Source organism: Rhinatrema bivittatum, chromosome 2, assembly GCF_901001135.1.
Source record: "Rhinatrema bivittatum chromosome 2, aRhiBiv1.1, whole genome shotgun sequence".
In the NCBI taxonomy this organism is placed as follows: Eukaryota; Metazoa; Chordata; class Amphibia; order Gymnophiona; family Rhinatrematidae; genus Rhinatrema; species Rhinatrema bivittatum.
Genome location: NC_042616.1, coordinates 222,603,414 through 222,621,354, shown reverse-complemented (window position 1 = coordinate 222,621,354; position 17,941 = coordinate 222,603,414). Strand labels below are relative to the sequence as shown.

Sequence of the window (17,941 nt, the reverse complement as noted above, 5' to 3'; positions counted from 1 at the left end):
GGAATTTTATGGCCCTTCCTTTCCTCTTACCCATACCAAAAGGTAAACTCAGTTAGAAAATAGAAGAGGAATAAAGAGGCAGAGGGAGACCAGCGGAGCACCACCCTCAACGTGCAGCCATCTTGGTACCGCCCCTATCAACTGCTTCTTAAAACAGCCAAAGTCTACAAAAAAAATAGCAGACAAAAGAAGACATCCCACACTCTCACTTTCACTAGGAACACTGGTTTGGTTGAGTATGTAGAATCTCCACTTGAAGCTTCGCTCTATGAAGTTCGCCCCAAGATTCATTGGCCCATATCCCATTTTGAGACAAATAGGACCTGTCACATACCTACTGAAACTACCTTCTACCTTGCATATTCACAATGGGGTAGATTTTCAAACCGCGCGATTTGGCCTACTTTTGCTGGCGCATCAGGCGCAAGCAAAAGTACGCTGGATTTTAGTAGATACGCGCGGAGCCGCGCGTATCCACTAAAATCCGGGATCGGCGCGCGCAAGGCTATGAATTCTGTATAGCCGGCGCGCGCCGAGCCGCGCAGCCTACCTCCGTTCCCTCCGAGGCCGCTCCGAAATCGGAGCGGCCTCGGAGGGAACTTTCTTTTGCCCTCCCCTCACCTTCCCCTCCCTTCCCCTCCCTAACCCACCCGCCCGGCCCTGTCTAAACCCCATCCTTACCTTTGTTGGGGGATTTACGCCTCCCAGAGGGAGGCGTAAATCCCCGCGCGCCAGCGGGCCGCTAGCGCACTGGGACGCAACCTGGGGGCGGGTACGGAGGGCGCGGCCACGCCCCCGGACTGCCCCGGGCTGTAACCACACCCCCGGGCCCGCCCCCAAAACGCTGCCGACACGCCCCAAAAACGGCACGGCGCTCGGCCCCGCCCCCCGACACGCCCCCCTCCGAAAACCCCGGGACTTACGCGAGTCCCGGGGCTCTGCGCGCGCCGGTAGGCCTATGTAAAATAGGCTCACCGGCGCGCAGGGCCCTGCTTGCCTAAATCCGCCCGGATTTGGGCGGATTTAGGCGAGCAGGGCTCTTAAAATCCGCCCCAATGCCTTTCATGTCTTTTTGTTGAAGCTGGTGATCCTTAAATGAAGGCACAGACAACCACTTACACTATGACAATTTCCTCTGATGCCAATTAAAAGTATATGAGATCTTGGATGCTAAGAGAATATGAGGAATATTCCATTAATTGGTTTCATGGAAGAGATATGGTCCAGAGAACTCATGGAAGCTAGTAAAAAAACGTTCATGTCCTTCAACTAACCAGGAAATTCCACAGATTGTTTCCCCATAAGCCTAAGCCTAGGGGCCTGGGGAGGGAGCTTAAGAGGAGGGGCATTGTTATGCCCCTCACCTCTAGTCTGAAGTGCCTCCAGCATAGTCTCCGGCATCATGCAGCATCCCAGGAACATGGCTCAATTTCCTGAAGTTCCTGAGCTCCTTTTGTAGGCCTTGCTGTTTGGAACATGCTCTGATGACATCACTTCCTCCCTACTATAAAGGAAGCTCAGAACTACCATTCAGTGCTTTCACAACAGGCTTCCTGCTAGCCTTCAGCAGTGCTAGTTGCCAGTGTTTCGCTCTCAGCCTGCCTCTATCCTGGGCCAGACTTCGACTCTGCCTGGCTCTCTGCCTGCCAAAACCCCAAACTGGTCTTAGCCTCTCCTTTCTCTCAGCCTGCCAAAACCCCAAACTGGTCTTAGCCTCTCCTTTCTCTCAGCCTGCCTTGACCCTTGACCGGACTTTAGCTTTGCCTTGACCTCAGCTCAGCCCATAAGTCCTGCTGGCCACCAGAACCTGCAGGCTCAACCCAAGGGGGAGGTGTCTTACTAGGCAGAAGTCTTCAGCCATGGTGATTCAGCTATTTTGTGTGTGCACAAAATAAATTGTACCAAATTAACAGCGGTCCAAGAGCTCACTCCTCAATTGGTATGACAAGCACTCACCCACATGAGTAGTCACTACAACAGTAAATATCTGACAGACTGTTCGACTTATGGGGTCTTCCATCTTTGATTCTGTTCGTCATGGAGCAGAACAGAAAGCTAAATCAGTTATGCTCAGTTCTGCCCAGCAATTAACGACTGACTCAAGATTCTTTCTTGCTTGACTGGGGCCTAAGCCTTATGTACGCTTTTCTGCTGGTACCATTGATTGCTTAAACAGCATAGTAAATTCTTCAGGATCGTGCTCATCTGATCCTCATTGTTCCAGTGTGGCCCAGACAGATTTGATTTGCTTAGCTCATACAACTTTCCAGCAGTCATCCCATACCACTAGAGATAGACTCTATGTTGTTGTCTGAAGACATAAGGACACTTTATCATCCCAACCTCACAGTCCTCAACCTAACAGCTTGAATGTTGAGTGCTCAGTAATTGTGACATCTAAGCTTGCCTAGGGAAATTGAAGACATATTAGTCTTGTCCAGAAATTCATTGACTAGAAGAAAGTATGCCTTCATATGGAACAGATATTGCCACTGGTACAGCAAAGCACTTTGGAAATGTTCTGCTACGATCCCAGACAACTGCTTACTTGCTCCAACTTTCCAATTCATGTGTTGCCACATCTTCAGTGAGAGTACATCTCAAACCAATTTCTACTCATCCACTGATATCTAGATTTATGAAAAGTCTATTGCAGGTCAAGTTTCTGATCCAAAAACCACCAGTTCTAAGAGACTTAAATGTTGTCCTTTCTCAACTGATGAAGCTTCTTTTCAAGCCTTTAGAGTCAGCTTCACTAAATTTCTTAACATGGAAAGTAATGTTCCTTGTAGTTAGAAGAGTCAGTGAACTCCAGGCTCTTATTAACTGCCACCGTACATGCACTTCTTCCACAACAAGGTGGTACTCAGCACTCACCTGATGTTTCTGCCAAAGATTATCTCTGTTTCTCATATCAATTAATCAATTGTATTGCCTTCCTTTTTTCAAAGATCTCATGCATATAAAGAAAAAAAACCCTTTATACCATAGACTAAAACAAACTCACCCACATCACCAGTCGTCTCAGTTCTTTGTATCATAGGATCCTAATAGACTAGATGTATTAGTCATCAAGCATACTTTGTCCAGCTGGATAGCTGAGTGCATTCAACATTGCTACACCTTAGCAGGATTGCAGGTCACTGACTCTGTAAAAGTTCATCAAGTGAGAGCTATGGGTTCTTCTGTTGCTCATCTCAAGAATTCTCTCTTGAAGACATCTGCAAGGCTGGTCTTCAAGAAATGCTCCAGAGATATTTTAAACATTTCTCATTAGATGGATATTGTTCTATAGAAGATATACTATGTTCCTGTGATGAAGTGAAGGATTAATGAAGAGGAAACAATACTGGAGGCCATCGTTACCATTGAGAGTTTAGATCTTTCTACCTTCCTTGAGACACTTTAGGATGTTCTTCTGATGAGAGACAGACTTGAGGTCACTTTTTGCTCAGAATTGGATAAGGATTTAGTTCTCATAAAAACATGACAGCAGAAGAACACCACATGATCTATCTAGTCTGCCCATCTAAACCAACTATTCAACTTTACTGCATATTACTCCCTCAAACAGTATTTCAAATTTAAAGACATTTTTTTAGTGATCAAAAAATTCAAATATTTCCAGATGTTGTTTGTGCAACTCAGCTTAGGAAGAAATCTTTCCTTCAATTGAGATAGCAAGTTATTGGTTTGGGAGCATCTTTTTTTTCAAAAGTTTCCTTGTCAGTGTATTGTACGCTATCAAGGGAATTAGTTCATATTTTTTTACCTTCTTTAGCCAAATGATTATCTTTCTCCTTTTTGGGAAGGTCAGATTCTTCTTTTTTTTTGGAATGGATATGCATGTTAAGGGTGGTTTGGGGTTCTATTAACATAATAGGGCTTGGTTGTATTGGATATAGTTCTTTTACCTCTTATTCCCTCCTTCCCTATAAGATGTGGATTTGTCGTGAAATATGGGTACTTTTTCTTCTTATTTGTTCTTACTTTTTTTCTTTTATATGATTTCTTTGCATTAAATCATTTGTAAAAAAAAAATGTTTTTAAATGCTAAGAAAGAGAAAAGGACTCTAATTTCACCATATTTTGACAGTGTTAATTTTTTCAGGCCTTAGGCTTTTCTCTTATTCATAGTTCATTTCTGTTATGGCAGATATATGGATAACAATATTATGGTTAACAGTGGATTTAAGAACTGATCTATTTTGAGTTGACCCGCCTAAGTTTGGGACTCCTGATCATGAAAAAGTTACAGGGATGTTAAAGTAGAGAGAATAAAAGGAAATCAGTCTATGATGTAACTTATATTCTCTCCCTTTCCAGGGGAAACTTAACCTCACTCCCTAAGCCCTGGAAACTGTGCAGAATTCCCAATAAAGTTACTGGCTTTAGGGTTTTGTTAGAGGTGTAGACAGAAAGCCTGTCAATGATTTTTAAATCTGTAAAGCCTAAAATACAAAATCATGATAAAAAGCAGTACTTGGCATAGCTGTTTATTTATGCATATGATAGACACAAAGAGGTAGACATTTAAAGGCAAGCTAGCTAAGTAACTTAGCCAGATATAGCTTATCCGGCTAAATTACTAGAATATTCAGCAGCATGGCTATGCTGCTAAATATCCATGTACAAACGAGTACAATAACAGGTCTAGACCTGGCTGGTTAACTTATCCGGCTAAGTCTCAAAATCACTACTAAGTAGCATCGTCCCAATCCACCCACTATGGTGGATTGGGACGATGCCCACCACAAAGTTAGCTGGCTAGCCAGATATGTGACTTATCCAGCTATCTAGCAGTTACTGAACATAACTGGATATTCAGTGGCTGCTAGACAGCTGGACAAGTCCTACTTACCCAGCTATCCAATGTTTTGATATCTGGCTCAAATTGATTTAAAGTGAATTTAAATGTAATACCCCTCACTTCTATTCGGAAGCACCTCTGACATAGCCTCCAGCATCATGCTGCATCCAAAGAACATGGCTGAACTTTCTGTAGCTATGGACTTCTTTTATAGGTCCTCCTGCTGGGACATCCTGTGGCGCTGGCTGATGACATCACATCCTGCATGAGTATGTAAGGAAGTCCCTTGCAACCAGCCAGTGCCTCAGTAACAGGTTTTCCTGCTCTGTAGTGTGTGTTGTTACTCTCTTGTTCCTGATCCTGTTTGTGCCTCGTTCCTGATCCTGCGTGTGCCTCCTATGTTCCTGCTTCCGTCTGTGTCCCCCTGCTCCTGCCCTGCCATGCTCCTTCCTGTCTCTTCTCCTTGCTTGACCCTTGCTTCCTCTTGGACTGATCTCTTGTGCTTGCTCCTGGCCTGTCATCTGACACTGCCTGAATGCTGCCTACCCTGACCTCTGCCCAGACTCCAACACTGCTTGATCACTGCCTGCCCTGAACTTGACCTGCTACCAGACCCTGCTTGACTGCTCTCCAAGATTTTTGAGTCCCATAGAAAAGTTATGCGTAGGAAATCTTGACTTCTGCGCAAAAAAATTATGAAGCTTAGTACATAGGCCTCTGTGCTATCCAGGCTGGTGTAATCCATAGTGAGTCAGGGAAGCCCATTATCCTGCAAACAGCATTAAGCAAGCTGAAGGTTTTCAGGCAAAACCTCTCAACCCAAACCTATGTGCAAGCGACCTCCTTGTGCCCCCTCCCCCAATACATTATTTATAGTTCACTAATATTGCTGCTGTTAGAGCTGGCTTCATGGATCAGGCCATGGAGCTGTGCCCTGCAGTGCAGACATTGATTTGAATCTGCCGTCATCAGCTTCAGCTGGGGGTCGGAAAAGCTGAGGAGGTGACACGCTTGATCTGGAAGGGCAACTGCTGCTACTGTGATGGCCCCTGATGCCCATAAAGAGCAGTGCTGAGGGAGCGTCTCAAATGCAACTTCCTTTCAGCCCTTGGGACCAAGTAGGGACCCTGATGTTATCTGGGCCTAACCATTCAGTATGGGAAGAGAGGGAGAAGAGGAGGTAATCTTAGGAAATCTTTCTTCACAGAGAGTGTGATGGATGCATGGAACTGCCTCCCAGTAGTAGAGATAAAAACAGTATCTGAATTCAACAAAGCATTTGATAAATACAGGGGATCCCTGAGGAAGTGATGCTAATTATAATGCTAAATTAATTGGGCAGATGGGGAGACTAGATGGGCCATATGATATTTTTTTGCCGTCATGTTTCTATGTTTCTGTAACATTTTGGCCGGTTGTAGGGATGCTTGCAACCAGCCACACTCAACCCAATGCTGCAGACACCGACACCAAGCTTCCAGAACACCATCCATGCTGCTCCTTGACTCTGCTGCTTAGGTGTGCAAGCGCACCTCTGTGCCATAGATAAAGGCCCTGTGGCAGGAACTCCAGCATGGCGCCTTTTAATAACGTTGGCCCTGCCGTGCTATTTAAATGGGAACACAGTGTCAAATTCTTGCCTCAGAAACAGGTCCTCCTGCCTAGACTGCAGTGCATGTTGCTTTCTGTTGTGCCTTATTGTCCTGCTGGTCCTTGTGCCCTGCCTTGTCTCCGGTTTTTGCCTCCTTGTTTTGCTCCTGCCTCGTCCTCATCTCCATCTCCATTGCCTTGTCTTGTCCTTCCTGCCTTATCTTGGTCCTCTATGTCCTCACCTATCCTGTGCATCCTGCCTGACTCCTGGTGCTGACCTCTGCTACGGACCCTGACTCTTCTTTACTCACTGCCTGTCTCGACCTCGGCCTGTACCTGGACCCTGTCTTCTTGCTGCCAGCCTGAATCTGGATTCTCCTCGACTACTCCTTAAAGGATTCTTGCTTAAACCCTGCCGGCCCCTGGAACCCAAGGGCTCAACCTGCAGGGAACGAAGCTGGTACATGTGAAGCTCCTGCTCTAGACCCTGTAAGAGCGTGTCTGCCAGCTGTCAGTGTGGGCCTAGTAGGTTTGCCTACTAGACTGTATCAACCATGCCACAGCCTAAGGGATCATAACTCTGACAGTTTCTATGAGATATGGTTTATAGAGGTTAAAAAAATAAAGTACTACTGCTGAAGAGTCCTTTTACTCTGCACTATCCAAGCAACACTTCTGCTACTTAATACTACTGAAAGGAGTACCATAGAAGATGTTGACGAGTAAGGACAACTCAGCCCACCCTGTCTGCCCAGTTGCCCCTACCTTGCTAACAACATCGCCAAGTTGTCATATGTCATCCTTGCAAGTTTGACCATTTGCGGGAGATTGTTCCTTCTCCATTTTCCTTCAGCTGGGAAGTACAGTCTAACCAAATCAGCCTGCCGCCCTTGGTGGGAAAACCTGTCACCTCCTCCCAGTTATAATCTGGGACCGTACCCTTGGGCTGAAGCCACTGAGTGTACATTTTACCTCCTTTTCATGGGAGTTTGAAATAGTTGTGTAGCTGCCTTTTTTGTTAAGGTGGCTTTGTCATCTCTTTTTGACCCTGTTCCATTCCTGGTAGATGACCATGTGAGTTTCCATACCTAGTCCAAAGCACAGATTTCTCCTTTCTGTTACCAGCCACTCCCTCACCTGATCTTACCAGTGTTTTTGGGATCTCTCCCTCGTTTGTTTAAATTGTATCACAGCTTTGATTACTGCTAGTATTCCAGCATCCACCATCCTCTCAATAAAGATGCATTTCCTCATATTTCCTCTGAAGCTCTCTCCTTCCCTCCAGTTTCATAGCATGGACCCTTGTCCTTTAATTTATTTTTTACACAAAATGCTATTTTGTGTTTTATTGAAGTCTGTTAAATATTTGAATGTTTCTACATATCCCCCTCTCCTCTCTCTCTCTCTGCCCTGTGCATTGCCCAGTGCATTAATCAGACGATAGTAGCTAGAAAGAAGTGCCCTGTTCCTCATGCTTGAGGAACACAGATGATCAAGGATGTACTTATAGGATGACAAAAGACATTTAGTCAAAGAATTGCATTATGGATTCATATGAATTAATGTATCAGATATGAGACATCCATGTCACTAACAGCACCCACCTGTGCAGTAATAACTTTTAAAGATCTGTCAGACCACAATATTAAGGAACAGAAATAATGTTTCTTCTAATATGTATATCTACATCCAGCTGTATATATAGATAGATAGATAAATACTGTAGATAGATATTCCCACACATATATCCATAGAAAAATGAAAAAAAAGTGTTCTGAGAGGTTTCTGTATTAACAAAACTTATTTGAATTTCTTGCATGCCTTAAACGGGATACAAGCGCATTTTGGAATTGTAGCGTCATAGAGACACCTACACCTTACAGCAGTTTTCAACTTGGAAGACCTTGCAACTGCTTTTCATTGCCACGCTAGCCTCTATTAGAGAATGACCTAGTTCTAAAGACTGCCCTAGCGCATGCTGAACTTCATGCCTGGACCCAACGTGCAGCCCAGCTTTTTAAATCATTAGCTGTTGCCTTAGAATGATTCTGTTTAATTCGCTCATGGTAATTTTTGTCTTGTTGGTAGCTTACTCCTTTCCTTCCCATGAATTATCCCATAGAGGACAGTAGCATCACTTGTGGCGATGGCTTTCTCCAGGATGGGGAAGAGTGTGACGACGGCAATAAAATTGTGACTGACAGCTGTATAAGTAAGTCTCATTCATGTACCTCTATTAAAATCTAACTGTGTTTCCATTGTTCTTTAAACAGGAGCGGGGGGTGTTATAACTTCTGTGTACAGCTTGATATTTCATAAATACACACAGCAAGTAGTAACATTCATCTTGTAACACGTACAAACGTGATTGTAAGCCGGGGGGGGGGTTGTTTAATATGATTTTAGCGTCGTCCTTGAGCCCCTGGGGGCAACCATGCTTGTAGCAGTGTCACAAATTACCTGTGTGAAATGGCATCAGAATTGTTCCTGCAGTAAGTAATATGGTAGCAAGGTAGATATCAGCAGATAAAGGCCATTTGGCCCACTCAGTTTCCACTGCCTAAGAATATACAGCAGAGCCTTGCCACTATCTCTTTGTTGGTTGATCTCTACCTCCCACTTCTTGGAAGCTTGATGCAATGATAGCTCTTCCACATCGGTTAGTCTTCTTCCCTTTATGGCCCGCCAATGTTCCATCTATAACCCCAGTCTGAGGTACATAAAATGTAGCCAGGTATTGCCAAACTTCTTTTCTGGCTGTCGGAATAGTTGTAGTGGACTGCGCTCCAAAGGCGATCTCTTTACTGAACAGAGAGGCTTTCCCATCTGTGGATGAATAGTTAAAACCACCCCTCCTCCTCCTCCCCCCCCCCCTCCCAAGTGTGTGGTTTCTGCTCACAAACACCCAACTGGCTGGCAGCCTTCGCCGCATGTGAATCCAAACCCTGGGAAAGAGAGCTCAGTCTAAAATGAATTGTTGGTTCCAACTTGTCAAAATGTGTTTAAATGCAAACGTTTGGGTACTTCCAAATAAATCAAACCACAGGTTAAACAGCAAAGTATACAGACAGGCAGCAAAAATAAAGATACAGCAGCAATTAAGTCTCCTGAGAGTTAACAGTTCATCTGGAAAAATTCAGTAAAGTCATTTGTAACAGCAGATGATTTGCTTAGTCCAGAAGCTGAAATAAATAATGAGACATCCACCAGCTCCAGTCATTTTACTTGACTTCCCATGTTCCTCCCATCGGCTCCTCAGAAGAAAGCTAAGTCTTAAGCTTAGGAGTAGAGTAGAAGGTTTACCGCAACCATGGAAAACTGGCTTCTGTTTCACTGGCTTCAGTACCAATGAGCAAGGGTAACAGCAAACAGCTAAAACCCAAAAGACAAACAAAAAGGAGCCCACACTTACTGCAAATCTCATCTTTTATAACTCGTATGTGTCACTGGTGACATCATCAAGCCTTAAAGGCATAAACTTCCTTATGCAACTCCTCCTGCATGAACAAATTGAGACTATTGCTCTTTATGGATAGAGGTTAAGTGTGGGAGAGATTAAGGTCATTTACACATATTGCCCCTTTTCCGATATTTAACTGGGAAGGCAGGCATCGCACTTGGTCGCAGAGATAAGTCTTTAAACCATTCCTACAGCCCCATTGTGTGGATTCTCAAAAAGGGGGGTGGATTTAACCTCCAGGGCCCAAGGCATGGAGGGAAACTCTCTTCACCTGGGGTACTCTGTCTCTTTGGACTTATACCAGTTCCAAATAGCCAAGTGGGACACTTGGGTAGCGTGTTCCAAAATAAAAGTTTACTGTGATACATCTGCCATGGTTATCAGCTGGCACCAAAGACACTTCTTCTTAGTTACATCCGTTACAGCCCAAAATCTCCAGTCTGCTTCTCTGTATAAGGGTGTACTGAGTGACGAAGTAGCCTGGTGGTTAGGCCAGCAGCCTGTGAACCAGGAAAGCCATGGTTCTAAATCCCACGGCAGCTCCTTGTGACCTTAGGTGAGTTCATCCTCATTGCCTCAGGTACAAACTTAGAATGCTATTTAGTAAAGCTTTTCTCCCACTTTAGGCTGAATTTTAAAAGCCCTGTGCGTGCAGAATTGGGGAGACAACGTGTGTGGCTGGGATGTGTGCGTGCTGCACAGATTTTTGCTGGCCCACAGCCACAAGTGTATCTCCCAGTATGCACATTGGAAGGACTGATAAAAGGGCAGGCTGTGGGCAGGTTCTGGGTGGGACATGGGTGGGCCTGGTCAACACCATTAGGCAATGTCCCACTGAAGTGCACGCCGGGATCCCACCGCCCCACGAAACCTGCTACTGCACCGGAGAGCAGGTAATTAGTAAAACAAAAAAAAAGAAGGGTAGTTAACGGGGTTTTAGGGGTCAGGGCTAATAGGGGAAAAGGGAGGCAGGTTAAGTAGGGGGGTTAAGAAGTTCCCTCCCAGTCCGCTCCTTTACTGGAGCAGACTGGGTGAGAACAGGGAATAGGGCCTATCGCATCGCTGCGCGCATCTACTGAAATTCCCCCCAACTTACACGCACAATTGGGCACTCGTGCACACACCGATATAAAATCGTGCATGCACATGCATGCTTATAGCGGATTTTATAACATGCATGCTTCAGCGCGCGCATGTTATAAAATCTTCACATCCATGTGCGCGTACTGCCAACCGCACGCACATGGACGCCTGCGCACGGGTTTGAAAGTTACCGTCTGTGTTTCCTCGGGAAAAATGCTTAGCAAAATAGGGCCCTTAGATTGTAAACCCTCTGGAGACAGGGACATACCTATGGCACCTGAATATAATCTGCTTTAAAGTGGCTGACCAGTTGTGAATGGCAGAATATTTTTTAAAACGTGTCCCACAGGGGTGGATAGCACTAGGTTAAGCTTCATTCCAAGGTAAAAGATGCAGGGCTCCCAGGAGGAAATGGAGTACCCTAGCAGGCAATGGTTCTCCCTTCCCAAGGTAAAAATCTACCTGATGTAAAAGATGTTCTTCAAAAATCTCCAATTCTCCAAGTCCTTACTGTTCCAGGTGTAGAAACTCCTGTGGGGGTTTTGAGATGAAATTCTTTGCACTTCTCCTTAGATGTTAACTGGATCTTCCTGGTTGAAAGTCCCAAAAGCAGCACTGCAGGGGATTCTCCTCTTTCCCCACTCCTGGGCAGGAAGGGTGGGCTAAAACTGCTTCCCAAAACCAATAAGGCAAAACACTATAATACTCGAAAGCAGCTTCACTGGGTATTGGAGAATTATTCACCTGATAATTTTGTTTTCCTTAGTGTAGACAGATGGACTCAGGATAGTGGGTTATGCTCCCCTGCCAGCAGATGGAGACAGAGCAAGCTGAACTCACAGTATATATAGCCCTGCAGTGACTTCAGCCCGTCAGTATTCTCTTCAAAAAGCAGCTGTGGACAGACTAGCAAAAACTTGATTAAAAACAGTCAACCATAACTGTACCAACAATAAAGACTGAACTTGAGTAAAAACATACGTACCCTAATCTAGGGACTGGAGGAACACTCATCAGTAATCCCATGGGATCTGTATCCCTACAGAAGGACTATGAACAATCAAGTGGCAGCCAAGGATGGGAAACTGAGTCCATCTGTCTACACCAAAGAAAATAAAATTATCAGGTAAGTAATTTCTCCATTTCCTAGTGTGTAGATAGATGGTCTCAGGACCAGTGGGATATACTCAAGCTAATCCCAAACAGGGCAGGAGGCTGCCTGCGGTCCAGTCAACACCACACGTGCAAAGGCTGCATCCTCCCAGGCCTGCACATCCAGACAATAAAACCTGGAAAAAGTATGTAAGGAGGACCACATTGCAGCATGGCAGATCTTGACAGGAGACAACAAACGAACCTCCGCCCATGACACTGTCTGAGCCCTAGTGGAATGAATCTTAACCTGAGCAGACAATGGCTTCTCAGCATCCACATATGTGGCCATGACCACCTCCTTAATCCAGTGAGCTATGATAGCCCGCAAAGCAGGTACACCATGCTTTCTTCCACTATGAAGGACAAACAGGCGATCTGACTTTCAAAAAGGTTCAGAAACCTCCAGATACCGCATGACAAGTCTCTTGATATCCAAGGAACCAAAAGGCGAAACTCCTCCGCGTCTCTGACTTTATCCAGAGACAGCAAAGAAATAGACTGATTCAGATGAAACTCTGAAACCACCTTAGGCAAGAAGGACAGAATGGTATGCAGCTGCAATGCCCCTGGAATCACACAAAGGAACGGCTCCCGGCAAGACAATGCCTGCAACTCCAAAACACGACGTGTAGAACATATAGCTACCAGGAACACTGTCTTCAGGGTCAATAACCGGAAGGAAAGATTGTGCAGCAGTTGAAACATAGGGCCCACTAAAAAATCCAGCACCAAGTTAAGACTCTACCATGGAACCGGCAACCACAAGAAAGGCCGAAGGTGCTTTACCCTTTCAAGAAATGGCCACATCAGGAAGGGACGACAAGAAGACACCATGGCCACATCAGGAAGGGACGACAAGAAGACACCATTCACTGTGCCTGTGAAACATGTAAGAGCCACTACTTGAATTTTCAAGGAAATAAGATTCAATCTTTTATTTAAGCCCTCCTGTAAAAAATCCAAAAGAAATGGGATCTTAACCAAATGAGGAAGAACACTGTGCTCCTCGCACCAAGCCTTAAACATTCTTCAAACCTGCACATACGTCAGACAAGTGGAGAACTTCCAAGCACGGAGTAAGGTGGCAATCACTGCAGAAGAATAACCACGTTTCAACAGGCGAGCCCTCTCAAGGGCCAAACCATAAGACAGATTCGAGCCGGATTCTCGTGAAGGACCAGCCCCTGCTGCAACAGATCCATGTGCAGCAGAAGACAAAGCGGGGTTTCTGTCAGAAGCCTCCTTAGATCCGCATACCACGGACGTCTGGACCAATCTGGAACCACCAAGAGTACTAGCCTCCTGTGGACTTCGATCCTGCGAATGATCCTGCCCACCAAGGGCCACGGAGGAAAGGCATAGAGCAGCTTGTCTTCCAGCAAGGACTGAACGAGAGCATCAATGTCCAGGGACCACAGCTCTCTCCTGCGACTGAAGAAGCAAGGCACCTTTGCATTGCGAGAAGTCACCAGTAGGTCGAGGGATGGGAGGCCCCAGCAATCTACTATCAGCTGAAACTACTCGGTGGGCAATCCCCATTCTCTGAGGTCCAGTCACTCCCTGCTGAGAAAGTCTGATCGTATGTTATCCTTTCCTGCGATGTGGGAGGCCAAAATCATCTGTAGATGTACTTCCACCCATTCCATACAACACTTGTTGGCTCCTGGTGACTCCCTGGTGATTGATGTAGGCTACCATCATTGCATTGTCTGACATCACTCGGACCGCTTGACCCTGTAGTCTGTGGCTGAACTACAAGCACACCAACCTGACCGCCCGGGCTTCCAGGAAATTAATGTTCCAGAGGGCCTCTTCGGCCATCCAACAGCCCTGTGCCGCCAGTTCCTGACAGTGCGTTCCCCAACCCAGAAGACTCATATCTGTCGTGAGAACCAATGAGGTCGGGGCAGATAAGGACACACCCTTCTCATATGAGCCCCCTGCAACCACTGCTGGAGGCGAGAACAGCTGTTCATTGGCAAATGGAGGCAAACCGAATAGTCCTGAGACTGTGGTTTCCAATGAGAAAGCAGTGAGCACTGAAGAGGACACATATGTGCCCTTGCCCCTGGCACTACATCCATGGTTGCTGCCATCAAACCGAGCACCTGAAGATAGCTCCACACAGTCAGGTGTATCATTCATCAACTGACACACTAGGAACATCAATTTCTGGATCCATGCGTCTGGCAGAAAAACCTTGCCCAGTCTCGTGTCGAACTGTACACCCAGATACTCCAATGACTGAGAAGAATGGAAACTGCCCTTGGCCAGGTTTATCACCCAACTGAGCTCTTGCAGCAAGGAGATCACTTTGTTGGTCACCAAGATGCTTTCTTCCAATGACTTGGCTCGAATCAGCCAGTCGTCCAGATATGGGTGCATCAGGAGTCCATCTTTTTGCAATAACATTGCCATGACTACCATAACCTTGGAAAACATTCTGGGAGTGGTGGCCAGATCAAAGGGCAGTGCCCGAAACTGATAATGGCGACCCAGCACTGCAAAGCACAGGAAACGTTGGTGCTCCAACTGGATGGGAATATGAAGGTAGGCCTTGGACAGATCCAGGGTCCTGATTGCACGGTCATTATCAGAAAATGCAAGGTTTCCATATGACAATGAATCACCCACAGATGATGGTTGACACCCTTGAGATCCAAGGTGGGACGAAAGGAACCTGCCTTCTTGGGCAATACAAAATAAATGGAATAATGCCCTGTATTTTCCTGAGACGCAGGTATGGAAACCACAGCCCTCAGCCTGAGGAGCCGTAGAAACATAAACTCCACTGCCTGCTTCTTCTGCAGGGAGTGGCAAGGAGGCACCATGAACATGTCCTGAGGAGTGTTGTGAAATTCAAGCACATAACCATCTTGTATCACGTCCATGACCCATTGATCCAATGTGATCTTGACCCATCTCTGATAAAAGAAAGATAGGCAGCCCCCATCCCCTTGCCCCAAAGGTGGGTTGGCAAATCTTCATTGGGAAACACAGGATGTGCCTGAACTTGAGCCCGCATCTCTCTTGGAGTGCCGGGAGCAAAAGGACTGAGAACTACCAAAAGGCCAAGACCTCCGAAATAGGGAGTTCCTGTAGGGACGAAAGCACTGGGAACCTCTGATATGACCCCTCAGAGAAAAGGGGCATTGCACCTTCTTCTTATCCACCAGCAATTGGGGAAGTGGAGACTTGCCCCACTTACTGGCCAAGTTTTCCGACTCGCTCCCAAACAAAAGCGAGCCTTTAAATGGCATCTTTGTAAGATTAGCTATGGATGTGGGGTCAGCTGACCAATTCCGCAACCACAGCTGATGTCTGGCTGCCACCAACGAAGTCACTCCTCTGGCCGAAGTACAGACCAAATCACAACTCGCATCTGCTAAAAAAGCAGAAGCAGGTTCCAAAACTGCTCTGGGACTGATCCCAGAATCATCTACCTCCTGAGAGAGAAGTAGACAAGAAAGGATCACAAGAGTGCAAAAGGAAGCAATCTGTAATTTCATTGCCACTGCATCAAAGGCCTGCTTAAGGATAGATTCAATCTGTCTATAATGCACATTCTTCAAGGCCACTCCTCCCTCTAGGGGAATAGTCATTCACTTAGGGGTAGATTTTACAAAATTACGCACATGCGTACTTTTGTTCGCGCACCAGGCGCAAGCAAGAGTACGCGGGATTTCAATAGATACGAGCATAGCCGCGCATATCTGTTAAAATCCGGGATCGGTGCGCATAAGGCTGAGCAAAATTGGCAGCCTGCGCACACCGAGCGGCGCAGCCAGCCTCCGTTCCCTCCCTTCCCCTACCTAACCCACCCCCCCAGCCCTATCTAAACCTCCCCACCTTTATTCCTGAAGTTACACCTGCTCGAGGCAGGCGTAACTCGCTCGCACATGGGCCGGCTGCCGGCGCGCCATGTTCCGGTCCAGGGGCTGGTCCGGAGGCCGCGGCCACAGCCCCCGGAACGCCCCTGGATGACGTGCCGCCACGACACGCCCCCGACACGCCCCTCTCAGGAAAGCTCCGGGACTTACGCGCATCCCGGAGCTTGCACGCGCCGCCGAGCCTATGCAAGATAGGCTCGGCGCACGCAGGGGGGGTTGGGGTAGGTTTTCGGGGATTACACACGTAATCCTTTGAAAATCTACCCCTTAGAGATGGCACAAATCAGCGCATCCACCTTGGGAAAATGCAAACGCTCTCTTGCAACTAGAACCAGAAGGTAAAAATCCTGCAATGCCCAGCCACCTTTAAAACTTGCTTCCAGGACGTCCCATGCAAGATCAATCGCTCCTGGACAGCATCCATAGCAGGAAAAAAGCAAGAAGCTTTGCGCAAGAAAACCAAAATGGTATTCTTCTTCTGCTCTGACACAGGATCTGCCCCAGGCACTCTCAGCATCTGCAAAGTGTGGGAAATCAGGGCCAGCAACTCATCTTTATGAAAAAACCATAACATATTCCAATATGGCTCCTAACCAGAAGGAATTTCCCCATCTTCCAAGGAACCAGGATCGGCCTCATTATCCATGCCATCTAGGTCCCTGTCAGGGAAACCTGTGGCAAAATGAGACGTGCCTTAGCGCTTAACAGTAAGAGTGGAAGAGGGAGGGGCTACCAACTGAGGATCCGACCTGACAGTAGAGGGCAAAGTTGAAGCCTGAGTCTGAACAAAGCCCAGTAAACCCTGAAAAAACTCGACCCAAGAAAAACACAGCCAGATCCAGGTCAAGCCCAGAAGGCACTGGAGAAGGCCCAACAGAACTGTCAACTCCTGCGGAGTTGCCAGTCAAGGAAGCACCAAGATCTGGCGAACTTCCAGTCAAAACCGGAACCAGATCATCACCAAATGGGAGGATCTAGGCTTAGCGAAATCCAAGGAAGACAACTGTCCCTGAACATCTGCACAGTGCTGATACATGTTGGAGGACAGGTCAGGCTAAGAAGCCCTAATATGACAGGCAACAGAAAGAGCAAGGCACTTAGGCTTCTTGGTTACTGGTGCCATCAGTGACAGTAAAAGTGCATGCAAGCAGCTTGTACAGAAAAAATTATGCACACAAAAAAACAGGTGCTAAGGAACAAGCTTGACAAGGCACGCTACACATGGGCCGAACAAAGCATTGTCACGCACACTAAATAATTGTGCACGCAGGGATGCACGCTAAACACTAAGTGCACAATGTGCATAGAGCTGACACACTGCTCACACTGATGCCCTTATTAAGTAAGGGGTAATAGCGCGTCCAAAACGCGCATCCAACCCCCCCAAAACTAATAGTGCCCGCAACATGCAAATGCATGTTGATGGCCCTATTAGGTATTCCCACGAGATTCAGAAAGTGCCGACTCCGGGAAAGTGCACAGAAAAGCATGGCGATATTAAGTCGGAGGTCCCGAAAGTTAAAAAAAAGTAAAAAAAAATTTGAAATAGGCCCGCGGCTCGTGGGTTGAAAACCGGATGCTCAATTTTGCCGGCGTCCGGTTTCCGAACTTGTGGCTGTCAGCGGGTTTGAGAACAGACGCCGGCAAAATTGAGCATCGGCTGTCAAACCCTCTGACAGCCGCCGCTCCTGTCCGAAAAGAGGCGCTAGGGATGCGCTAGTTGCCCCTAGCGCCTCTTTTTACCGCCAGCCCTAATTTAAATAAATTAACTTACTGTATCGCACGCACAGGAGAGTGGCCTGTGCGCACGCCGGGAGAGTGGGCGCTCGCCTGCTCTCCTGCGATTTTTACTGTATCGGCCCGTTAGCTTAATCTAGACATCTATCATCCTCTCAGTAAAGAAGTACTGTATTTTCTCAGAACTTTATTTCTTTCAACTTCAGTGTGTGACCT

The 17,941-nt window shown here is 46.6% G+C and overlaps 1 protein-coding gene across 1 annotated transcript in view; it reads left to right on the top strand.

Moving 5' to 3' along the window:
- The window catches only part of COLQ (collagen like tail subunit of asymmetric acetylcholinesterase), a 193,976-nt gene that overhangs the window by 141,869 nt on the left and 34,166 nt on the right, over window positions 1-17,941 (top strand). Inside the window, exon 15 of the mRNA XM_029589208.1 lies at window positions 8,489-8,612. Coding sequence (XP_029445068.1) covers window positions 8,489-8,612 — 124 coding nt within the window. The remainder of the gene's footprint in view (window positions 1-8,488; window positions 8,613-17,941) is intronic.